Source organism: Rhea pennata, chromosome 10 (assembly GCF_028389875.1).
Source record: "Rhea pennata isolate bPtePen1 chromosome 10, bPtePen1.pri, whole genome shotgun sequence".
NCBI classification, from domain to species: domain Eukaryota; kingdom Metazoa; phylum Chordata; class Aves; order Rheiformes; family Rheidae; genus Rhea; species Rhea pennata.
In genome coordinates this window covers 24,263,172-24,288,563 of record NC_084672.1, presented here as the reverse complement: position 1 = coordinate 24,288,563, position 25,392 = coordinate 24,263,172, and the positions used below count along the sequence as shown (strand labels likewise).

Genomic DNA, 25,392 nt, shown 5'->3' with positions numbered 1-25,392 from the left:
GCAAAGTCTCTGCCCGGAAATGGTTCATTTCCTGCTGGGCATGAACATCAGACATGGGTTTTACCTTCCTGTATTATCTCCTATTCTGAGGCAGTGGAAAGCACAGCTTTCCAGGATGTCCGGACAGCCTATCCACTGCCATAAAGCATTGCTTCTGAGCAAGAAATGCCCATGAGCATGCTACAATAACCCATCTCAAAGCTCTGGCTATTAAGAATACTCCTGCCCTGGGGAGGCAGGGAGCTCCCCCTCAGAGATGCTCTGGAAGGAGAGAGCAGTGTCCGTGTTTGCTCTTGAGGGGAACCCCCACATGCAGATCAGGAAAGCAGATGTTTCTGCCATGCTAGGGCCTCTCTACATCAATGCAACTTGTCTCAGATAACCAAATTGTCAAAAAATAAGTGCAAACCCTCAAAGCTTGAATTTTTATGGTCTCCACACTCTGGACAGACTAGGGATCTGAGCTTCTACTGCATAATATGGCTGGGAGCCTCTCTACGGCTGTGTCTAGGGCACCTCTCTGCTAGTTCTATCACCAGTGTCTTGCCTAGTGACTAACCAGTGACCCCCAGTCACTTCCTGGGGAACCTTCTCTTGGGGATGGAGTTTGGAGCAGAGTCAACACTGCCAAACCCCAAAAGTTCAAAAATTGTCAGTCAGGTATGTGAGGATCAGGAGACTGAGCCAAATGTCCTGGGAGGTCATATGCTTCACTGGACTATGCAGATGGAAGATTTTACTCCTTTGACACCTTCCCCAGCAACCTCTCAAGTGCCCCTAGCAGGCTCCCAAAGACCTTGGGAGCCCCAGTACCTTCATTCCGTTAAAAAAAAAAAAAAAAAGAAAAGAAAAGAAAGAAAAGAAAAGAAAAATAAAAAGAAAAAAAGAAAGCTGTATTTTTTTCTGATCCACAAAAAAAGGTAAGGAAAGGGAAAAGCCCCCCACATTCCCCAGGCTCATTGATCTCTGCAACACTTCCAGGGCGCAGTGCCAGCCTGTAGCTTTCTTGCCTCATACCCATCCTGGGGCTCCGCAGGAGTGCCAGAGGAGGCAGGTCAGGTGTGGGTATGGCTGCATGATCCAGCCATTTAGGGAGGTGGATACTGTAAAAGAGACTGGGAGAAACACAACCTTGGCATGCCGAGTTGGCTTCTCTCCCCTGCCCTGGGGAGGTAGCACAGAGAGGAAGGCAGTACTCCTTCCCACGTCTCAGAGCACATTGCAGCTCTACAGCAACCATCCCTCGGGTTCGGCAGGAGCAGCTGGCAGGGCACCGCTCATCCAGGCAGCCGTGGTGCTCTAAGACATAGCTGCAGGCAGAGGTAAGCCTGCTGTGGGGAGGAGGGCATGGGTGTTTCTGTAGTTATAGCCCTGCTGCTACGATGCTCCTCATGCCTGGGGGTGCTGAGCAGCTTCTCCTAGCAGAGCAATGGATTGGCCAATTGCTATACCAAAGACATGACTGCACGCTTACCCTCCAAGAAACAGCTGACCGCCTGCCATAGGAAAATGTTACCTGCAGCCAGCTCCAAGGAATGAGGGTTGGCAGATAATGACTGGCATCTTTTTGTCTGAGACAGGGCAGTTTTTCTGTTCCCTCTAGATTATTCCCATTTCCTTGGATGGAGAGGAGTTACTTCTGTCTGAGGTTTAGAGAGGAACAGCCCAATGGGCATGGCCCTGGTTTGTCTGCGCAGTGATTCACTAAGTGCCCTGAGCACATTCTGGTGCTCAACACCCACAACAGGAGCCAGGCTTTTTAAACAAAATTCTGGTTCAGAAAAGGGGAAAAGCTTAGGCAGAAGAGCAGGGGCCAAGAAAAGGCATGAAAGGCCCAGCAATTTGTACACATCTTGCTGTCCCATTTGGGGACACACCTGACAATTGCAGGCAGAGGCCCAGTAACTCCAAAACTTCTTTGTTCTGGGATGTCCCTCAGGCAGATGAATGGCTTGCTGGTGAGATACTTGACCACGTGCAAACATACGAGATGTAACACTTACAGAGGAGAGCAGGGTGCTCTTCTGGCTCCTGGGAAGCCAGCTGGTAGGTGAAGCTCACCCCATGCAACCAAATAGGATACCTGCAGTGCAGAGTGCCCAACTCTACCCTCAGACTGATGTATGTTCTTCACCAACGCAGCTTGATGGGTCCCGCTCTGGGATCTACCACAGAGCCTGGCAGCTGTGATGCGCACACAGCCCTGTCTCCGGGCTTGTCTGGGACAGGCAATCCTTTGAAGACAGTTTGTGGGGAAGGCTGTGTTGGGTGGAAGTGTGGTATAGGAGGGAGCAGATGCAGTGAATGCCACCAGCTGTCAGAGAAGTGATTTGCTCTTCTCTTGGCTCTTTCAGTGCTGATTTCCTCCTCTCCTGGCACCAGGATGACTCTATGGGATGGCTCCTTCCCCTTCTACCCCAACATGAATGCGTGCTTCCCCTTCGACACTACCCAAGCTGTCATCATCTCTGTCTTCCTCTCCGTGCTGGCCACTTTCATCATCATCCTGCCAGGGATCCGGGGCAGAGGGGTAAGTGGAGGGGCTGGAGGAGCTACGCCTTGTTATCCATGTCAGCTGCAGCATATGTACTTCCTCCTTCCCTGCCTGTATACCTGGTTTGGGCAGCAAATGTTACCATGGGCCTGGGCTCTGGGATTTTTAACAACCCCAGAGGTGAGCTCAAGCCCAACCCAATACCTACTCCATTCTGGGGAGGTCAAACACCGCAATCACAAATATGTAAGGAGCAGTAAGCCCAGCTCTGAGCTTGGCAAGCTCTTGGTGAGATCGAGCTATGAGCAAGCCGAAGTGATTTCACAGGAGTAGAAAAACTAGGTGAGGCGCAGTGGTCTTGCTCCGCCTTTCTGAATCTCTGAAAAACAAAGGTGTGTGCTGTACATGTCACGGCACCGTCTGCAAGCTCACAAGGCTCTGGGCCTTCACAGATACCTCCAGCGCAGTGGCAGGCCAAAAGGGAATGTCTCTCGCTGTCTTGTGACAAACTGATCTGCCCAGCTGTGAGCACGCAGAGCTCGCCACTCATGCACAATAAGCCAGCCAGATGCCTGGGTTTACAATGGAGCTGGCAGAGAAACAGCTCCCACCTTAGGGGGCATTACAAACCCTCACAGCTGTTTTTGTCTCCAGTTGTGACCAGCTGTCAACACATCTAAATATATAAAGCTTGGAAAACTGCAGAAACCTGAGTTCAGGAATATCGAAAGGGAGTGTTTCTATCCCTCCAATAGAGGGAACAGTACAGCTTTTCCGTATCAGCGTTTTTGACACTTGCTCTGCCTGGATCCCCCTGTTGCCTCCTGGCGGGTGTAGCTGTGCCTCCCTCCTGCACCCAGGCACCCCATAACAGCAGGTCCTGCTCCCTACAGTGCTGTGTAGGGACTCCTGAGCCATGGGGACTCACCTCTTGCTTGCTTCCAGAGCCTTTGGGATGACTCAGGGAAGGGGCAGGTCAATTTTCTTATTAGCTGACATTTCTAAATGCTGTGCTTTAGGTTGAGCTCTGCATTGGAAAATCTGACTGAGATCCATCCTCCCTCTGAAAGGCTTTGCCTGAGATGCAACTCACTTTTTTTGAAGAGTAGATGATATGTTAACTTAGCAGCACTGGGCTGCAGGACACCCACTGAGCCTGATCTGAACTTCCTTGCTCCTCCAGTTATGTACCATGTACCTCACTGTGTGAGCAGGTGTCAAGGAGAGAGAATGGCTGGTCCTAAGCACTAACTCCCTGATCTTTGCTGACTCCTTGCAGCGATTCTTCTGGTTCCTGCGTGGGATAATGGGCCTCTTCATTGGAGCAGTGATCCTCAGTGAGTACTGGGTGCCAAGCATGAGCTGCTGTGAGCCAAGTGGGGCAGCACCAAGACAACATGACATGGAAGACAGGGGAGAGAGGTGGAGGAGGAACAGTAGCTGAGAGCTTAGTCCAGCAGTCAGGACTAGGTCACAGAGAAGACTAGTCCTTTTCTTTGCCCAGAACCTGGCCCAGTAGGGTAATCAGCAAGCAGGGAGAAGTGTAGGCATGTGGTAGTGATGTATTTGCAACAGACCAGTCGACCATCTCTTTTACAAAGATTGGTCAGATGCAAAGATCACCTCCAGAGCACTCACTGAAAGCCCACTGCTGTATGCGAGGTGATCCAAAGCTGGAGTTTGGAGTAGGACTAGTGCCTGTGAGGCACCTGCAGGCCAGCCTCACCACCTCTAGGCTGAGCTGGGCCTGGGGAGGAAGTGTCCCAACCACTCTACCGGATAGATCTCCAGGGCTCACAACCCAGACCTAGCCTTTGGGATGAGGTGATTCAAGCCATGGTGACAGTCACAGCAGATGCTTCCAGTGTATGTTCTCACTAGATGTCTTGCCACTACACCATAACTAATCCTTGTCATCTTCACAGTGACACAGTTCACCAGGGACTGGGAGAATGGCTGGGTGACAGCAAACACCTCCTATAAGTCCTTCAGCCGTGCCATAGTGAATGCAGACGTTGGGCTGCACATCGGTCTGGCAGGGGTGAACATCACACTCGTAGGTAAGTGCATGTTGCAACAGAAGGTGATAGGGGACAAGCTTGGCAGCAGTGTCCCCCCAAGTCTCCACACCAGGGGATTTCAGAGTTATCTCCAAGGATGATGGTGGACATTTGTCCTCCTTCTCTGGCAGGAAACCCAGTGAATCAGGTCAACGAGACCATCAACTACAATGAGCACTTTGCCTGGAGCTTCGATGCAGATTATGACCACAGTTACAGTGAAGGCCTGGAGAAGGGGCTGCCCAGCCCCATCCTCTATGTGGCAGAGAAATTCACCACCCAAAGTCCCTGTGGTGTGCACAACCAGTATCGTATCTCTGGCCACTATGCATCCCTCACACTGTGGTAAGGCAGAACAAGAGGTCTCTGGTTACTAAGGGGACTAAGGTAAAAAGGGTGGAGTAGATCAGAGAGTGGATGGGGGAGTCACTGTCTTCCTGGTAAGAAAATGCCTAAGTGTTGGCCAATGTTGAGGACCAACCATTTCACAGAACTAGGGTTGCTTGGTCTGACCTTGTCATCTGCCCTGCAGTCATTATCTACATTCTCCACCCTGATGGACAAAATTACAGTTAAATAGAAGACTATTTTTTCATTTAAAGGAAAATAGATGCATTTGGGGGTTTTATGATTCAAGGTCCTCTCCCAAGCCATCTTACTGAAGATGCAGAGCCCTGCTAAGAGTGCCATGGGGGCTTCCTCTGGCATGTATGAGATGTAGTATTGGAGAGCAGGATGGACCATTAAGAGGATACTCAGAGGCTGCCTTGTGGTATAAAGCAGAGAGTCTCACAGCACCCCCGCATGTCTGAGAGTTCATGGGAAAGGCATTGCCTGGAAGCATCAGTCTTGTGATTGATTCTTCCTATGAGCGCAAACTCCAGTTTCCTGCTAGAATCTCTTCAGCCATTCTCAGGGAAAACTGGCCACGTGCAACTCTTCCTGCTATGGAGATAGGGAGTTTTTCGGGAGTACTCAGCAGAGTTACTATAAAATTCATGTAATCATTCTTAGAAATCAGAACCTTTTGTTAGACTCACCTCCACAATGACCTAAGCCCAAATTCTACATATAGGGCAGGGCTGGCATCCGAGTTCACTCCAGATGCTGAATCAGATGAGAGAAAGGCTAACTAGGAGGGGCTTCATGCAAAGATCTTCATTTTTACTGTTCTCCCTTTAAATGAGTGGAACTATGGCCCAGGTGGCAGATTGTGGAGTGTCATAGAATAAGAGAAAGATTTAACTTGGAAGAGACTTCTGGAGGTCTGTAGTCCAGTCCCTTGCTGGAGTAGGGTTGACATCAAAGCCAGATCAGGGTGCTCGGAGCCTTGTGCAGTTCAGTATTGAATGTCTCCAAAGGTAGACCTCTGCAGGCCTGGTCCCTGCCAGTGGGCTCATGGGGAAGAAATTTTTTTTCTAAAGCCCAGCTGGAATTTCCCTATTGCAGCTTGCACAACATGTTATCTCTTGCCCTTTCACTGTTTGTCTCTACGAAGAGTCTGACTCCATCCTCTCTACAATGCCCCTTCAGGTTTGGGGAGGCTGGATGGGATATACCTGTCTCCATGAGGATTTGGAGAGGAGATCTGAGAACAGACTCTAAGCATGACACTTTCTGGTCAGTGTTGTGGAGTTTTTGTTTGTTTGTTTTTCAGGATGGCCTTTTGTGTGTGGCTCCTTTCCATTTTGCTCTTCTCCATGCCCATCCTGCTCTACGGTGGCTACATGCTCCTGCTCACCGCAGCACTGATGCTCTTCTCATTGCTCTTCCTTTTCACTGCAAGGAACACTCCAAAATGTCCCATCCAGTTTGGCCCAGCTTCCCTGAAAACAGTCTATGGCAGATCCTTTTGGCTGACTTTAGCAACAGGTTAGTGTTCAGCTTGCTCATGGAGCTTTTCTTCTCCTTCCCTACAGCAATGCTGCACAATCAAGATGGGGAACTCCAATAGCCCCTCTTCCCTCCTCCACAAGTGGTCACAGAAACTGACTGTGTTCAAGGCTTCTCCATATTCCTCATGAGGAAAGCCACTCAGTTCACCTGGGAGAATGGCCAAATAGCTTAGAAAAAGTCCTTTTCTGGCCCCAGGGTCAGCATGTTTCCTTAAGGTCCAGGGGGTCCCAGAGCTGGAAAAGGGAGAAGTGCCACAAAAGCCAGTGACTGACAGTAATTAAAACCAGGTTGGGCAAATAGGGTTTTCTGATCAAACAGAAGATACAGAGCTGTTCAGAAGCAAATAATCCTGCATGCTATTCACAAGTAACCAGAAGAGGAAAAGTGGTGGAAATTCAGACCCATGAGTAATGGTGTACTACCCCCATAGTTGAGAGATTACAAAGCTGAGCATGTTCAGAGGTGGCCAGCTGGGCCCAGTTCATCTGGGACTGACACTGAGCTGGAAGACAAGTGAGCACTCAGATGGTTATGCTTTGAAATAGCATAAAATACTTTAGGATAGCATTTTCCAGATGGGAGAAAAGAGCTGATCAGCCAGGAGACTTGAATCACCAAAATTATGTGTGTGGAAGCATGCCAAAAGGAAGGACCTGCAGGGGTCTCTCATCTAGCCCTTGTCCACAGCAAGGTAAACTTCAAAGCCACATCAGGCTTGTCCTGCTGAGTGCTAAACATTCTCACCGGCTGGAGATCTCCTCTATTTTGCAGGATCTGTCTCATGGCTGATCTGCTCTTGGGGAACATTTTTTTTTCTTAAATCAAACTGGAATTTCCTGTGTTACAACTTGCCTTGCTGCCTCTCATCTTTTCATTGCACTTCTGAGAAGAGACTGGCTCTTTTCTAATAGCAGAAGATGGCAATTAGGTCCCCCTGAGGCCTCCTCTTTTCTAGACTGAACAAGCCTGGCTCCTCTCCACACACAACTTGCTCCAGCTTGGCCCTCTGTCCCAGTTTATTGACTTCTCTCTCAGACTGCAGAGCCCAAAACAGCCATAGTGTGCAGATGTGGCCTCACAAGCATCAAATGGAGGGAACTAATCCCTTCCTTTGACTTCTGCTCTGATGCCACATACCCACTGGCCTCCAAGCCCCAGATTCTGATCTGGCTGATGCTGGGGCACCAGGGGAAGAATGTGCAGAGAGTTAGGAGCACTCAGTAATGAGCATCTCCATGTTGTGTTGCAGGGCTGCTGTGCCTCCTGCTGGGGCTGGGTGTCATTGTCCTGAATTCTGTGCAGCCGGAGAAGCTGAAACTTGTCTTTAACCTGGATGACAGGGAGGGAAAGGAAGGAGTAGAAGACTGGGAAGAGTCCTTCCTGCCAGCCAGTGCCAGCACCTCTGAGCAAGATAAGCTGATGGTCCCTTTGAGAGAACTTTGTGAGGTGATAACCACCAAACTGTAAGGCCTTCGGGTGGGAGAGCACTGAAGGGAAACTGAAGCCCAAGAAAACCTCATTTTTCTTCTGCACAGTTGGTCACAGCACAGGGACAGGGCAGGGTCCCTGCCCTGCCTTGCCCCTGTCACAGTTTGATGCCAAGTGCCTCCACCACAGAAGGTCCTGTTGTACTGCCCAGACTAGCAGCAGTTTCTCTTCCTTCTTGCTTGTGCTTTGTAAGGCATGTGGGTGCATCTGCACAGCTCTGCAGGAGCAGTCCAGAGACTGGGTTTAAAACCAGATGCTCTGCCTGCCTGTGTGGCTTGCTGCTTTCAGGGCTGTCTCAAGCAGCTTGTGAGCTCACTGAGGCAGGAGAGTACCCTGAGCAGCACCCACATGAACTGTACTGGCACTCTGAGGGCAACCATCTCCACCACCCCTCTGCCCATGGACATGGCCTATCCTGAGTGGACAAGGTGAGCTGACATTTTTCCTCTGCCATGGCCTGACACAAAATGAATGACAGATGGGACTGGCAGGAGATTGAATTCGAGCACCAGCCCCAAACCCCTGAAGAGTTCAAATGGGAAGAGACACATGAAGGACTGGGTGATGAGAATATCAAAGCCTGGAAAGGCCTCAAAAATAAGAATTTGCCCCAATTTTGTTATTACTATTCATTTCACCATCAGGAAGAGCTTCTGGGGTGCGGAATCCTTGCCCTGCCCTGCCCTGTCCAGCTACAGCCACTAAGCTACTGCTTTTCCACTTACTCCATCTCCAACAAATACTGAGAGTCCTCCCTAAGATGCAGAGGCTAAAACAAAAGAAACTAGAGAAAAGCATAAAAATGAACCAAACACCCCCCCCCCGACAGCACCCCAAACCCAGAGGCCTCTGAGTAGCCAGGGGACTCTGCCCAGGGATCTCTTTCCATCAGTAGGCAGGACGAATGGGCAGAGCTGGGCCCTGTGGCCACCAGGATGCCCCATGTGCAGTGTTTCCTCTTGATGTGTCATGAAGGACAGGTTGGCAAGGAGGGCCATGACTTAGTGGGGGTGTTGACGATACCAAATCTTGAAGGCATCCTGGATTTCAGACCATCCTGGAATCCCACAGCTCAGGTTCAATGTGGGCAACAGGTCTGAGGTGCATTTGGCTGTATACGGGGCTGGAAAAAAAACACAGTCAGAGAGTTTGATTTTGGTCCCTGCTTCTTACAATGCTTAAAAGCACCCAGAGACCACAGGGGCAACCTAGGAGCAGCCTAAGAATGTGCATGGCCAGACCTCAGAGGAGTACTGAGTAGTCCACTCACCCTGAAAAGGACCAGGAGCGGGGGAAACAGCCACCTTCCACCCTACTCCCTTCTCTGGGCTCTGTGCAAGGCTCTGGATGGAGTTTCACATATCACGTATCAAAGATCATCAGAACGGATGGTCACAAACCATCAGTCACCAGTGTTCTTGCAGCCCTCTGAAAGGAAGACAGAATGGATGTAACAAGGAACAAGAGCAGGACAAGGGAACAGAGGTGCTATGGTGCCTCAGAGAGTGCCTGAAATTACTTAGTAAGAGGTGGGTATGGACCCACCCACTCCGTACCATGTCTGAAAGGCTTGATTTCATCCTGCTTAACTGTGAAAATGTGTGTGTTGTGGGGCATGCAGTGCTGAAATACTGCACAGGCAGGTTGGATGTAGCCACCTACTCCAGGCTGCCATTGCATCCTGGCCATTTATGTGGAGGAAAGGAGGCAACTGAGAATGATTTAGGTTTGCACCCCTTTAACTCTGTGCAGATCCTGCAAAATTGTTTTTCTGTATTGTACTTACATATTTTCCCCTCTATATCAGTGAAATAAACTGGACCTGATCTTTCTCTTGTCTAACAAAGAAGATGGACTTCTGAGACCTGGCGGGTCTGAGACACTCCCTTCCTTTGACCTGGCAACAATAGGATAGGGAAAAACTCACTGACAGCCCTTTTGTGCCCAGGCATGGTGCATCTGACTAAAGCAGGGCAGTAGGGACAACGCGACACATGGTAAATGGGGTATTGAAGCATTTCCAGGTGAGCAAGTAGGCTGAGAATAAGGAATTAGCTCTTTGGGTGACCCTGGGCATGAAGACACTTTGGTGGGAGCAATCCTCAGCTCAGCAGGGAGATTTGCAGACGGATCATGACATGGCAGGTCTTCTATGGAGGAGTGCTTGGGCACAGCAGCCTACCTCATCCCACTCCGTATGGGAGAGTCTTCAAAGAGGACCTCACTCTCACTGACAGTCAATTAAAAATAGATCTGAAAAGTGGGCTTGAGAGATCTCAGTCACAATATTCTCAACAGCATGTACCAAAGGAGGTTTCAGCCACAGCCTGCAGATAAATCAGACCCCAGGCACTAACAAAACCTTTTTATTTCTTCACTTCTTTTATTTTCGATGAGAAAAATTCAAATTCTGCCAATCTAAACCTCTCCTTTTCCCTTGCATGTTCTTCCTTGCAGCCCAGCTTGGGGGCAGGAGAGAGGGCAGCTCTGGCGCTCGCTAAATGGCACAGTGGCCACTTGCCCCTGGGTGCCAAGTGCCTCCAGGCATAGGACCATGACCCTCGCCGAGCCCCAGTCTGAGACACATATAGCGCTTCTCCATTTCCTGGCACATGGACTCTGGTTAGATGCCAGATTCCCTCCAGCAAACAGGTCTGACCCGGGCAGCAAAGCGCCAGAAGCAGCCTTGGCTGTGAGCCAGGGATTTATCGCCAATTATTTTACGTCTTGTTGTCTGAAACAGTTCAGTCCAGCTAAGAAACTGATCTGGGACCTGTGATGGTGGAGGTAGGTCCTACAGCAGCACTGCTCAGGGTTCATATAAGCAAAACTGTTACAGTGCATGTCAATAAGCTGCTATAGTAAGATGCAGTGAGGCAAAATAATCATTCCTGAGCAAATAAGAAAGTTGCTCAACTATGTATCTCCCAGAAAAAGTCTCTGAAGCACCAAGCCTCTGTCCCTGCAGTGCCAAATCACCTGCACATCAGATCCATAAGCACTGTAGGATAAATAGAGCCAGACAGAAGGGCACTGCGCTCCTTGGAGAGGTTGCCAAACCTTGTCCCCACAATGCTGGGAGAAAAGCTGGCAAGTAGCCACCATCATTTGCCAGCTTCCCTCCCCCACAGTGGCCCTCCCTAGCAGCTGTCCTCAAGCAGAGAGGCACACTCCTGCCAGGCCTCTGATCTCCCTGCACATTCATGAAGTGAATTGAGCAGGTCCTCAGCCTCATGGATTTGATGTTTGCTGCTGCAGATGGGGTGCTGGGTGCTTCTTAGCAGTCTTAGCAATCATCTCTTTCTTCTCTGCCAGTGCTTCCTCCAGTTTCAGGCTGAGAATGGCCACATGCAATGGACCTCATGCATGTACATCCCTCAGACACATACAGCCACCTCCACTTCAAAATGAATCCTTGAGATATCTTGGGGTGGTGGTACTGGACAGTACAGAGGGAGCACAAGAGCAGGACAGGGAAAGTCTTGGCCTGGCAAAGGGGGTGGCACTGCTCTGGTTGGCACCTCAGCTGGTTAAACTTTCCCAGTGTAGCTGGAGGCCTCCTGCTGCTATGCTCCAGTTGATTTTTAGTGCTTTCTCAGAGAAGTAAATAAAAACACACAGAGGGATGCAGGTATGTCCCAAATCACACACTCTGAGATGAGCTCAAGGGTGTGGAGAAAGTTACGCACAGGTGTTACTGGGAAATGAGGTCGAACAACTGCCACAGTGAAGCTGGGAGCCCAGTGCTAAGATCCCTGAGAGTGCTGCAGGAGCTGGCAGCGCAGCCTGGCATCTCAGAAACACGCTGTGGTTGCCTGCCTGACCCAGGAGCAAGCCTATAGTGGGACAGACAGAAACCCACCAGCCAGCAAGGGTGTTAGGAGGCTGTAGGTGGCAAGCGAAGAAGTCCTCTGTCCAGACATGCTGCAAATCTTGTCTCTGGGGGCCAGAGAGACTCACAACATTTCCGCACCCAGGACAGCCAGCCCTCATTATTCTGACCTTGCTGGGCTGTTGCTGAAAAATACATTATCTCCATGAGAGACACTATGAATGAAGGGATCTCTGCATTTCCCCATGGTTTTCTTGCAGCTGCTCACCCAGCCCCATGCACATCCAGCTGCAGAAATCCCATCACATGTTTCTTGGCAAACCAGCCGGCCACACAGAGAGCTGGCCTGGTAATCGTGGCTCAATGCTTTAGATGAATCCAGTTCTATGTATTTTTTGTTTATTTGGGTTCATGCATTTGTGTGTCGGATTTATTAGGCCACAGCTTTTTTTCCAGTAAGGACCTTACCAGCTTCTGGGGGAAAATCATTCTTAAGGCAAGAGATGAGGCTGGAGAGGGCTGGACTGCCAGGTGTGGAGGCAGAAAGAATAGGAAATACTCCAACTTCCTGTAATTTCAGGGCATCGGATCTGTCCCATACCAGATCTAATAGCTTGTGTTTGCTGTAGCACCTTCAGGCAAGTCCACCACCCCCCACCCCACCCCCGGCCTCACCTGCAAAGGCTCAAGAAAGACTCTTCCCTTTCCTAAGGGAATCAACCCACTGCAAGTTCTGTTGCTTTAACCTTACAGCTTTTGTCCTGCTCCTCAGACAAGTTAAAGTGCACTTTGACACTTCCTTTTCAGGATCTCCCACATCACTGTGGTATGCTGCTTCTAATGGCAAACGTTGTTCAAGGGCCTACTTGGTAAGCGCCAATAAATCTAGTCCCTTTTTGGGGAACCTCTGCCAAGGCAGCATCACCCAAGGGAAAGATGCTCCTCCTTCGAGATCATAAGTGGCCACCTGCAGAGACGCTTCTGAACCTCTATCTGAGAAACTATTCCAGAAAAGCCCCAAAATATTTCAGAGATGTGGTTTTGAAAAAATGATATTAAAAATAATAATTCTTGACTATAACAAATCAAACTAATTCAATAAAAATATTGTGTGAAAGAAATAAGTAGTCCAGTTTAACAAGAGTTTTTTTCTCAGAAGGAAAAGAAAAAAACACAGAAATAATCTCTCTTACAATTAACTACACTAAAGCTGCTCAGGCATCGAACATTCAGCTATGGCAATCTCCTCATACCTGCTGGAAACATCATACTGTCAATGAGTTTGATTCCAGAGCCCATCTTTTATTTGTAATAACGTGACTGGATGCACATCATTTCTCACCTCAGCTATAAGCAGGCTGGATCTGACTTTTGGCCTCAGGCTTGCATTTTGAGGTAAGCCCAGGCAGCATAGCTTTGTTTCAGCTATGCAGGTGTAAGCTCATTCTTCCTTTTTCTGCCTTTCCCGTGACATCTTTTAGGTCTACGTTAGCCTACTATTCTTGTGTTATTACACAAGCTTAAGCTTGGAAAACATTTTATGAAAGTCACCGCATCTCTGCATTCCCCATGAAAACCTCCATGGTACTTTACTCAGTCCTTATTTTGGAGCAGATTTTTTACTCTAGCTCACACAGCATCCAGTTTAACGGTTTGGGTCTGTGCCTGGCTTTTCTAGGTACACCTAAAGGTTTACACTAAACATCAGTGCATGGGAAAATAAAGCTTGGGCAGATTAAATCCCTGGCTTTTGGAGTCTCCTGGGTACTCCCCAGAAGAAGTCACACCAGTGAGCTTGATTTTTAGTACGGGAACCTGCCACTGAAGACTCATTGCACCACATTATGGCATGGTGTCCCACTTCTTGGGACAGAGATCCCCAGGTGAATGCTCGGCTTAGAAAGCTGCAGAGCCATGAGGTGCTCCAATTACAGACTGCTGACTCTCTTCAAAGTCTGTCCCTTCACAGAGAACACGAGCAGGGAGGTGCAGCTTTCAAAGATACTTCTCAGCAAGTCCCCATCCCAACACAATCTATGTGCACACCTTGGTGGCAGCTGGCTCGGGAGACAGGTCTCTGTGGGGATACCAAGAGGGGTTTGTGCTCTGCCCTCTTTGGACCACTCTCAGTGAAGAAGTGGGAAAAAAAACTTCTTCTAGATACTCTTAGGGCTGAGTGTGGAGGGCTGAGGGGGAGACAGAGCATTGTGCATGAAATGAGGGTTGATGTACACTTCGGCCATCTCTTGGCACTCTTCTGCTTCATCCACATGGAGATCAAAGAAGGTTTTCAGCAGGTCCAAGTTGAAGAAGTGCAGTGCAACAGCCGTGACCCCAATCACTAAACAGAGCAAGCCTGGAAAACAACGTGCTCTCAGAGAGCATGCCTGTGAGCACCAGCATGTTCCCCATCCCACATCCCTCCTCCAATGGGCCCCCATCAAGGAACAATACCTTCCCTTATAGAAGATGGCCTTCCTCCGTATGAGGTGGGTTCAGCTGCTGTGCTGAGCATCTTAAAACCCACAGGCATGTGTTCCCCACTTCTTTGCATTATTACACCTTAGGAATACCGGGACTAAAAATCCCTCCACCACCCTTTAGATGGGGAAGGTGCTCCAAGTTCTGCTAGCCCTCCCCACAACTCCATCAGCATTTGCTTTGCAAAGGCATTTGCTGGGACTCTGATTCCTGCAGAGCACAAGGGGCTCCATGCCCTGAGCTATGCCACCTCTATTTCTGGGGGAGAAAATGCTGACACTCTTATGCATTCAGAGAGACATAGTGGCATACCCTGATGTAGCTTGCTGTGCTTACCAACCGCTAGCGTGAGCCAGAAAGATCCCCCATAGCCTATGTGAAGGGATGCAGGCCCAAACTGGATCGCACACATTGGTGAGTTCCTCACGGTGGAAAAGGAGAGCAATGAAAAAATCATGAAGGCCCCTGTGACCAGGACCATGCATCCTCCATAGACTAGGGCAGGCATGGAGAAGAGAATGTTGGAGATGAGCCAAGTGCAAAAGGCCACCCTAGAGACAAGAGAAGACCAAGTGATGAAGCGCACAACTTCCATGGTCTAGGATGCTCCAGGTAAGGTTTCCTATGTGGAAGGAGGAATCTGGGGTCCCGGTTGCGCTATGTGATGTCTCCCAAGCCCCCAGGGACAGCAACTCCAACTCTCTTTCATGGAGACAGGTCCCTGCCTCCATCACTACATCATGGCAGGGATCTACACCATGTTCTGCCCAAACATGTGGGCTTCATGTGTTCTGCCCAACCCCTTTGGGCTTCATCTGCAGAGAGGACCAAGAAGGTTTCTTTCTACTCATCCCAAGAAGGTTTGACAGCAGACCTCGCAGATGCTCCTCCACTCCTATGACTTTCCTCCTTGCAGTGTGCAACTACTACCCATTGCACACCAGTTCTGGAGGTTTAGAGACAAGGTAGCAGAGCCCTTCCCATATCCTCGTGTCTCCCCTGCCCACACCAGAAGAGTGAGGCTCACCAGAGAGTGGCTGACGCGTAGTGGCCAGAGATACGATACTGGTTGTGCACACCACAGGGGCTTTGGGTGGTGAATTTCTCTGCCACATAGAGGATGGGGCTGGGCAGCCCCTTCTTCAGGCCTACACTGTAGCTGTGGTCATAATCTGCATCGAAGCTCCAGGCAAAGTGCTCATTGTAGTTGATGGTCTCGTTGACCTGATTCATTGGGTTTCCTGATGGAGGAGGAAAACTAAGGTCCTGCCGTGACCCTCTAGTCTAAGTGTTGCCACTTGGGAGCACAAGCAACTCTATGACAACAGAGGGTCAGGAGCAAGGCCAGTAAGACCAAGGCAGCCCACAAAATCCTTGGAGACCTCCCAAGGCTATGGCCACCTCACAGCCCCAGACAGGGACATCAGACTCACCCACGAGTGTGACATTCACCCCTGCTAGGCCAATGTGCAGCCCGATGTCCGCGTTCACCAAGGCATGGCTGAAGGACTTGTAGGAGGTGTTTGCTTTCACCCAGCCATTCTCCCAGTCCCCTGTGTACTGGACAGCTGCCAGGAAAAGTAAGTTGAGGCTAAAGAGGGGCTGGTCTGAGGTCTTGCTCTGCTCATGAGGGATTTGGGGCAAGTACAAGCTGCAGTTTTCCTGCTGTGCGACTGCAACTGAGTGAAAGGAGGGCAGGAGAGCTGACTAAGCCACAAGAACATGCCTGAGCTAGTTCCCCAAGCTCTGGTAGAGCTCATATCCTCCTTTCACAGGGCATCCACTCCCATGATCCCAGAGAAAGCTCAAATCCCCAGGGACGAACTTCACAACCAGATTGCTCATTGGGAATCCTCTTCAGTACTTCCTTGCAGCCTCCACACCCCAGCACACACCATGCCCTGAAGGACAGGGCTTCAAAATGAGCCGATTCCTCACACTTGGGACAAGGGATGAGTTTTGTTGCTGAATATTAAGCTCATTAATGAGTAACAGATCTCTCTATTAGTGAATAGTGAGGACCAGTGGAGAAGGGTGGCAAGTGCTGTCACAGTTCTGCTGGTCATTTCAGTTAGGAAAAAAAGAAAAATGTGAAACATTCCTAGTTTATATTTTCAGAGCAAAAGTGTCCTTTTCTGAAACACATTCACTTAGCAGTGGACTTAATTTTCCAGCACTGAAATGAGCTGAAAATAAAGGTATACTCAGGTTGATCTCAAGTTGAAAGAGACCTTTTAGGTCTTCCTAAAAATGAATTCAGCTGTGGAATCAGCTTCTCCCATGCTTGTGAGAGCACTGATCCAGCAGCAGTCCTGGAGGAACATTTTTCTAGCTACAGAGTCAGGTGGGCACTGCCGCTGCCAGACAAAAATCCTGACATTGCCTTTACAACAGTTAATTCCTCTGTGTGCCCAGGCAGCACTTAACTGCTTCCTTGTAATGAAGGAGGCACTGGATGGCTCTCCAGGGCTGAGCAAGGGCTGAACGGGTTGAGGCTGTGGAGCATAGCTGTACCTTTACCCCTTCTTTGGCTGGAGCCTGGCACCATGTTCCCCAGCAGATCTGGTGGCACCCTGCAGCACCTGGACACCACTACATGTCAGACTGTGTCCTGTGACCCACACGTCAGTCAGTAGTGTCACATATTTGGTTACACCTGGCTGCCTACTGTTATTGTCCTGTCAGACTAGGATCTGAGTCATTTAAGCTGTGCTTTGTAATTCCTCTCTAAATGGTCTTGTCATCTGCCATATCTTTTCTTTAAAGCTGTAGAGTTTTTATCGCATTGGGATAGGGCTGATTGCTGTCCTCACTCGCCGTCTTCCCTCCCCTTGCTCCATCTTTCACTTTCCCTGCAGCCCTGTGTGCCTTTGAAATACCCAGTCTGGTCCTTGCTGGTTTCCTCATCAGTACCATTTACTCCAAAACATTTCCTGATTTCTAGTAAATCAAATCCTCTCCCTCCTGTCTCATTCCCTGGAAAATCTTTTCCCTCCCTCCAACCTGCCTGTATTTTGTTTTGACCTGCTCTCCTTACGTCACTGCAAGGCTCCTTTCAACCTACAAACTCCTTTGGCAACAATCCAAGCTGTTCAGCCATGCTCCCTCAGCCTCAGGTAGCTCAGGAGGGGTTGCACAGCTGGAAGAATACAGGGCTGTGCAGCACACCTAAGCAGGGCAGTCTGGCCTCCTTGGAGCAGCTGGAGTGAGCAAAGTGCCCTCTTGATTCAGTTGTGGGTATAAGCACCTCCAAGTGCTCTTAAGCCCCTGCTTTTTTGTTGCAGGGGTAGGGCAGACCTTGCAATCAGCCTCTGCCAGGCCATGGCTGTGATCACCAGCTGATGTTTCCCAGGCACAAACCCTGTCCCAGAGTTTAATCCTTTGCATGGGCCAACCCTCAGAGTGTTTTGTAACACTTACCAACGATCACCACCCCAACAACAAGGCTGAGGAGAACACGGATTAGCCAGTACAGCCTCTGTGGGGAGAGAGACGGGACATCAGGCATGGGGGAACAGCTGCAGCTGTCCTCCCACCTTACCCCCAGCCAGCGAAAAGCCAGCTGGGAGCACTCTGGTGTGTGGAGAACCTGCAGCTCTTTCTCATCTCCCCAGAATATGAGGACTGGACATTTTTTCACCAGGAAGAGGGGTCACGCACCACTCGTCCACGGATGCCTGGGACGATGATGAAGAAACTGCAAGCAAGTGTTAGGAAGACGATGATCACTATGATGGTACTGACATCGAAAACAAAGCTCTTTCTCTGCTGAGGGTAGAAGGGGTAAACGCCATCAAAGAGAGTCATCCTACACCTCCAGGAGCCTGTGAGAGAGAGATTATCGCAGGAGAGGCCCAGCTTGCTTCATCCACTACGCTGCCAGGTTGCCTTGAGCCTCAGGGGTCTCCAGCCCCAAAGGGGCTCAACCTCAACCCCATCCCAGCTCCAGAACAATCACCCGCGGGAAGTTCATCACAAAGTTTCCCAGAGGGACAAGGAAATGCAACTCTTCAAAGAAACCAGCATGACGAAATACTGCACAGCAGGGACACACACCACTCAAAGCCCTTAGCAGGGGAAAGGATGTGCCTGGGGCAGGGCTCGAATGACCTGAAGGGCTTGTGACAACATGGGGGAACCACACATTGCTCTTCTGCTATGGTTTGAGAAGCTGCCCAGACCCAGAAACCTGTTGAGCAGCTCCTCCCTGGACAGAGCTGGGCCTTTCCCTCTACTGTTTTGTGGTGTACCCTTAGAGGAAGCCTCAAGCCAGCAACCACTACTCCTCCAAGCTGGCACATGCAGACTTCTTCCAGAACAGCAATGAGCCACTGAGAACATCAGCCTCAGGGTAGCAAAATTATCCCAGCTTCGGGCCATGCTCACAAAGAACAAAGCCTATCAGCTCCACTCTACCCCCTTTCTTGAAGGAGGCTTCTCCCCCAACACTGCAGAGCATGATTTGGGGAGGAAGGAGTGGATTTTTTCTGAGCTTGGCCCAGAGGAGACAGAAGTAACCCACCAGAGCTGAGACATGGGCCCAAGAATGCAAGACTCCTCAGTAGCACATGAGCATCAGGACCAAATCTCAAAGCCATCAGAGACATCAGAGTTACATAAAATCAGATGGCAGACTCCATGTGTAATTCCCTGATTGCTTTCAACTCCCACCAGCACTTAAGTTATAGCAATTACAAAACTGCCCCCATTTTTGGGTTAGATCTTTTCTGCCAGAACTGATTACATGTTAAATCCTTTTGTTTTGCTTATTTAATAGCATCTTTGCATGAGACTGCCCTGAGAAGTCTTCAAAAGTCAGAGGATGCCAGAGCTAATATGACTCATGACCAAATATAATTTCATGATTTCCTGACATGGAGGAATTGGTTTTCTTCTCATTTTCTGCAAACAATAATAATTGTATTTTTAGGTAAGCTCCAACTCAAAACAATTCAGGCACAAAAGAGAAAGTCCAAAATGCTTACAAGTGGGTGGAGATTATAATAAGCATCACAAAATAATTGGCCCTGTACAGCTGAACTCACTCTCGAAACCATAAAGCAGTATTTGGTTTCAGAAGAGTTCCACTGAGAGCTCAGATCATTACAGCAAACAGTTTAACAGAAGACTAGACTTTAGGAGGGGAAAGGTCTAATGTACTGAACTCACTGATCTAGAGCTTATCTAGATCTTTTGCTCAAGTAGCAGAGCTATTATGTACTTAAAAAATCTTGTTTCGGGTTATTTTGCTATAGCTGTGCTGGGCTATTCTACAGGATAATCAAGCTCAAAGAAAGACAGCCTTCAAGTACCATTTTTTCTAGGATTACCTGAAAAGTAGGAGCCGTAACTGAATCCCAATAAAAAAGTATCAGACAGAAGTCCAGCTGCAGGTCCCCAGCCCAGCAAACGTGCTCACGAACAATCAGTCCTGCTAAAAGAGAAGGGATAAACAAACATTTCTGCCTGGGAAAAGTTAAGTTTTGATTACTTGAATTCCACTGGTTTCATTATTTCTTTCCTCAAATTGCATACAAGATATAGCGAGGGAAGAGGGATTACCAAGTTGGTGTTCACCCAGATATAGCTCTCTGTAAGTTAAAGCAGATAACAGCACACAGGAATTGAAAAATCTGAACATAACATAGAAAACGCTTCTTTTGTTCTTCCAAGTTGAAGTTTCAAACAGTATCAAGGGGAGGCGGCATTTCTTCCACTCGGGGCAGTTTCTGCGAACCGCTGTTCAGGGTATACTCGAGGAAACAGTCCAGCCCCAACCTTCGCGGCTGTCCACCCACCAGCTAGCGGCAGGCGCAACCGGAGTTGGCGCACCTTGCAAAGCATCCTCTGGTGCTCAGCTCGGGCCAAGGAGAAGCGCCGGGCTCGTCCCTGCCTGCCTCCCTGCCCGCGCCGCGGAGCCGGGACCCGCGGAGCCGGGACCCGCGGAGCGCCTGCGGGCGGCGGCGGCGGCGGCGGCGGAGGCAGCGGCGGCGGCGGCGGCGGCGGCGGCGGCGGCGGCGGCGGCGGCGGCGGCGGCGGCGGCGGCGGCGAGGCTCGGGCGGCCCCGGCCGCGCCGCGCTCTTATAGGCGGCGGCGGGTGCGGAGCCCTATGTAAATGCCGGCGCGGCCCGCCCGCCCCGTCGCACTGCGCTCGCCGCGCCGGTGAGTGCCCGTCGCGCCGCGGTCGCCGCCGGGGTCGCGGCCCCGCCGCCGCCGCCGCCAGGGGGGACTCCACGCGTGCCTGCGTGAGACTCGGGTTGGGGGGGCGCTAGGGCCAGGCTTGGGCCCGCCTGCTGGGGGGGGGGGGAGGCGGCGAAGGGGCTGGGGACACGCCTGTTCCTTGACTGCGTGGAGGCGGGGGGGGGGGGGGGGGGGAGGGGGTCCGGGGCCACGTGGATCCCCGCACGCTTGTAGGGTGAGGGTATGGGACAGGCGTGTCGATGTCTACTTGGGGGGAGGCTGCGTGGGGGACAGGGGCCGTGCGTGTCCCTGCCTGTTTAGGGGGAGAGGAGCAGCGGGGCCCACCGTCTGCATGGAGGGCCAGGAGGCTTCATTCACACGTGTCCCCACCTGCAGGGGAGACAAGGGATAAGGTGGGCTGGGGCCACACATGTGGACAAGGGACAGGGTGAGATGGGGCTATGCGTTTCCCTGCCTGCGTGAGGAACCATGGAGTAGTTTGGGGATAGTGTCTCCCTCCTTGCCATGGGCACAGGGGCTGTGGAGTTGGCGCTCTGCAGGTTTGTGTCCTGCATGGGGATGGGGATGAGGTGGGGGGGACAGAATGTCAAGACAGGCATGTTCCCGTCTGTGTGGGCTCAGGGATGTGGGCATACGGGCGTAGGACAGGGCCAAATGTTCCTGTCTCGTATGGGCACAGGATCCTGGTGTCCCTACCTGTGTGGGCACAGGGTACCATGGGGACCTGTCAGGGGCACTTGTTTCCCATGGGAGATGGAGCCCCTTCTGGGCACTGTGGTAGCCCTTCTGCACAGTCTGTTCCCAAGTCCTAGGGCTGGTGAGGACAGGTGACAGTTCCCCAGTCTGTCCCACCAGCAGTGGGGTGAGCTAGAAATAAATAATAAATAACATAAATAATAATAAAGATGTGACCAAGAGGGACTATAGGGATCAAGCTCAAGGGCTGTCAGAAGCCTCGAGACTGCTCTCCATCTGCAAGGTCACACTCAGCTCTACCACAGGGCTGCTGCTCTCCCAGGATATATTACTGTGAAATGGGGAGCTGTTTTGTACCTGATGGACCCCACAGTCCTGGCTGATGCATGGTTCTGTAAAAAGCTCCAGAGATGCCTGGATAATGAAGCCCTAGCTCTAGGAGGAGCCAAACCTGCTGAGATCAGGTGGAGCTGGAGGTCCTGGTTCCGGGGTAGGCCCTGTATTCATGTTCTCTGCAGCAGAGCTTCAGCATATGCCAAGAGATGGAAACTTCAGGCTTAAGATAGGACACAGGAATCCTCTCTGGCCAAAGAGAGGACTGGAGATGCTGAGGCTTTGATTTCACTGAGCACAAAGGGAGAGAGTGACTTTTCCAAGATGGCACAGGGAACCTGATGAACAGCAGAACCTGAAAGGCTCACAGAATCATAGAATCAGTAAGGTTGGAAGGGACCTCTGGAGATCATCTAGTCCAACCTCCCAGCTCAGCAGGGTCACTTAGAGCAAGGTGGGCCTTGATTATCTCCAGAGAAGGAGACTCCACAACCTCTCTGGGCAATGTGCTCCAGTGCTCCGTCACTCTCACAGCGAAGAAATTCCCTCTCATGTTCAGGCGGAACTTCCTGTGCTTCAATTTCTGCCCATTGCCTCTTGTCCTGTCACACGGGACAAAATTTCCCAGGCAACTTGACAAATCTGTGGAACTAATCCAAGCTTGCAAATCTTTTCCTTGGCAAGCTGTATTGTGAGCTTCTGGGGCTGATTCTGTTTCATTATGTCAAGGAGCCTCTTGGTTTGGGAGGTGGCTGGGAGAGCAGGAGGCTTCTTCTGGAGAAGCCCAGCAACCAAGTCCTCAACAGTGGGAGAACAAAGTTGGAGCTCTTAGCTATGGCATGGGAAAGGAGCTCACGAGATGCCCATTTTCCTTGGGCATGGGATCCCTAGCCTAGATCTGCACCTACCCTTTCCTGAGGGTATCATATAAGGACTCTTATTCTTCAGCTGTGACTGGATAAGGTCTGAGACAGAGGAGACATGGTGCCAGTGCCTCCTCAGGCCTGCAAAGACTGAGCTCTACCTTGGAGAAATGCTCCAGGGAAGAGAAATGGCTTGTGAGTTTTGGTTGGGAGACATAATGCTGACATACCAAATAACTCATGGGAGGACATAGAGCTGTGAAGGCAAGTGGAGCAGGTGGAAAAAAAGTTTCTGTGTCAGATCTCAGAAGTCTTGGTGGGAAAGGACCTCAGGAATCTCTAGTGCAACGTACTAACTGGAACAGCACTACCACAAAAGCCTGCAAGGGTTCCCTAGAGCCTGGGACTGACCAGGCAATAAATGGGTTTTTGGTGCCAGGAGAGATGAGCACAAAAGAACTTGCATGTAATTTCATGATGTCTTGATTTGAGAGTAATTCCTCTATCTGATGAAATGGGAAATTTGGTCAGTAACAGAGAATTTTAAAACCCTTTTTCTGATGGAGCTCTGCAAGAAGAATCAAGGGAAAGGGGGTCAGGTGCAATGCTGTGACTATGGTTACGTGCTTTGAGCTTAGCAACATGTTTCCTGACTGACTTCGGTTAATCTTCTGTGGTACCTTCTGGCCCCAGCTCTAGATGGTGTTGTAACACCATACATCCTGTGGGAGCAGGAGATAAATCCAGCTGTGTCTATGGAGATTGCCTTCCTATGGCATGGGAGGTTGCACAGACCCCTGTGTGGAAGGAAACCACAACTGCTACAGTTTGCTCTTATAGTTCCCTTGTTTGAGAAGGGAGCAGGCTGTTTGAGTGGAGAGAACTTTCTGGTAGGAGAGTCTCATATGGTGATGGTGACTGGGTTCTGCCACTCCTAGCAGAGGTCTCAAGCACCTTCACACTTCACCTATTGGCTAAAAGTTCATGTTCCTCCTATGGGATGGGATTTACCAAGCCTCCAAGTGCCACCAACTGCACAACCCAAATTTTGTGGCCATGCTCAAGACCATGCTCAGCAGAGAGCTGAGGGATGGGAGATCTCCAGGGCCCCTTGCAGAGGAAGGTGCTCCAGGAGGATAGGAATGGCACTGGGGGTCCAGGACCTCCGCCTGATGTTGCCCCCAGCAGCTCTGAGGTTTCCAGCAGCCCCCAGTGTGGCACACACCCTGTGACAGGGTCAAGGATGGGGACTGTGCCCAAACCATTTGCGAGGCCAATGCTGCTGAGGGGCTGCAGGACAGCCCCAGGACTGTACAGCTCTCCACCAGCTCTTCTGGCACACTGTACTGCTTTGAGACTGCAGATTTTGCTAGTGAGAAAGAGCTCCCTTGGGGCAGGCAGCTTTTAGCAGAGGTCCGGTGCCCCTGCAGAGCCAGCTGTGGGCTGAGTGTTGCTTAGGCAGGTGCATGGAGGGGACACTAGATCTGAAAATCCAGTTGGTATGGCCCTATTCAGAAACGCCACTGCCAGCTGATGGGAATGTATATTTGTAGCTTTGCGCCTGCAATGAAGCCTCTGTCCTGATTGTTACGTACTGGCCCTTCAAACAGGTATTTCAGTACTGATTTAGTTTTAAATTGGGTTACAAAAAGCTAATAAAACAGTTTGCCTGTGACCTGTTGAGTGCAGATGAGCTGTTGTGAAGTAGGAAATGTTACTTCTCGAGAAACAGCTTGTTTTCTAATACAAAAGAACAAACTTAGAGAAATCTTTGACCAAAGTGGGTTTTGCTGATTATATGCTATGCTCACAACCTGACAGTGAGTGTCTTATTTTTACAAGCGCAGTTAACTATGAGTACACATAATGACATTTAAATTTCAAACCACTTCATTTGGTAAGTGGACAGTGTATTTAGTGACTTGTGTGTTATAATATGTGCCACTGTTAATTATAACTGAAAAATCCCTGTTGTGATTCCTAGTAAATCTGAAATGAAACCTACTGAACTGATGGCAAAGTGTAAGCTTTCTGAAACCATCATTGGGTTAAAGTTTGGTTTAAACAAGGAAAAAAACTGAAAGGATCACTTCAGCTTGCAACAGTGCAATGTAGGAAAAGCTAAGATGTTTGACACACAGAACAGAAACCCGTACATACATCTCTGCCCTCTGGGAAAGGCAGCTCACAAGAAACGGCAATAATCTGTGGATACACATTCACAGTGCTGTTACATACCCATAGTGTTGGGATGAGGGAAATTTAGTAGAAAACCCTATTCTGGAGTTAAATTCAAGTTTCATGTTCCTTTACCAAACTGCATGGAAAACCAGCGGCATCATTATTAGCATCTTCTCTGTCTTTAAGACCAAGAAAAGCACTGCCTTTGCTGCACAAGTCTGGGAATCCCTCTGTTCAATCAGGAGTTGGCTGAGGATTTACAGGCTCAAGTCCCTCTGATATTTGTTCTTGATCAAGGATTTTGTGGAAAATAAGATGGAAAAGCATCATGAGACAGGCTAGTCTTGAGAGCATTTTGTTGGGCATTTGCTAGGAGTTAGTTTAGAGCAGATGTAAAGATCTTTAACTGTGGTGTTAACGTGCTTTTGGATGCTTGATTGCATGCTAAGGACATTCCAGTCATGTTGCCAGCTGGATATTTGAATGGGACAATGCACATTAAATGTGCCTGTTCCTGTAACGAAAAACGAATTTCCATAACTGAGCCCAGCTTAGTGAGTCCCTCTGTGAATGATGAACATGAGCCTAGAGCAGGTGGTACTGGCCCTGCTCCAGCAGAAGGATTCCAATCTCAGGCCCGTTGTTACCTATTGAGAGACCTTTCCCAGGATGATGGGGTCTCTGCTGCCTTCTCACAGCCAGAATGGAGCCATATTGCCAACAGATGATAGCAAAGGGTTTTATTAGCCTATAGAGACCACAAGAGGGAGCTGAGAATACGATCTGCAGGTGTTCCCAGCGTCCTGTAGCAACTTGGCTTCAGCTCCCTCCTTCTCTCTATTTACAGCTCTCTCCTTTGTGGCTGCT

General features: G+C 49.9%; 2 protein-coding genes across 2 annotated transcripts; one reads left to right on the top strand and one right to left on the bottom strand.

The window, feature by feature from the left end:
- Nucleotides 1-2,383: 2,383 nt before the first annotated feature.
- Nucleotides 2,384-7,917, top strand: DUOXA1 (dual oxidase maturation factor 1). Its single transcript, XM_062583819.1, has 6 exons — nt 2,384-2,530; nt 3,774-3,831; nt 4,420-4,554; nt 4,686-4,899; nt 6,212-6,426; nt 7,700-7,917. The coding sequence occupies exons 1-6, from the start codon at nt 2,384-2,386 to the stop codon at nt 7,915-7,917; spliced, it is 987 nt and encodes a 328-aa protein (XP_062439803.1).
- Nucleotides 7,918-13,926: 6,009 nt separating this feature from the next.
- Nucleotides 13,927-19,636, bottom strand: DUOXA2 (dual oxidase maturation factor 2). The gene is made up of 7 exons (XM_062583818.1): nt 19,582-19,636; nt 17,912-18,075; nt 17,672-17,729; nt 15,685-15,819; nt 15,279-15,492; nt 14,588-14,802; nt 13,927-14,126 (listed from the first exon to the last, which is right to left on the bottom strand). Exons 2-7 carry the CDS (start codon nt 18,056-18,058, stop codon nt 13,927-13,929), a joined length of 969 nt encoding a protein of 322 aa, XP_062439802.1. The 5' UTR covers nt 18,059-18,075; nt 19,582-19,636.
- Nucleotides 19,637-25,392: the final 5,756 nt, after the last annotated feature.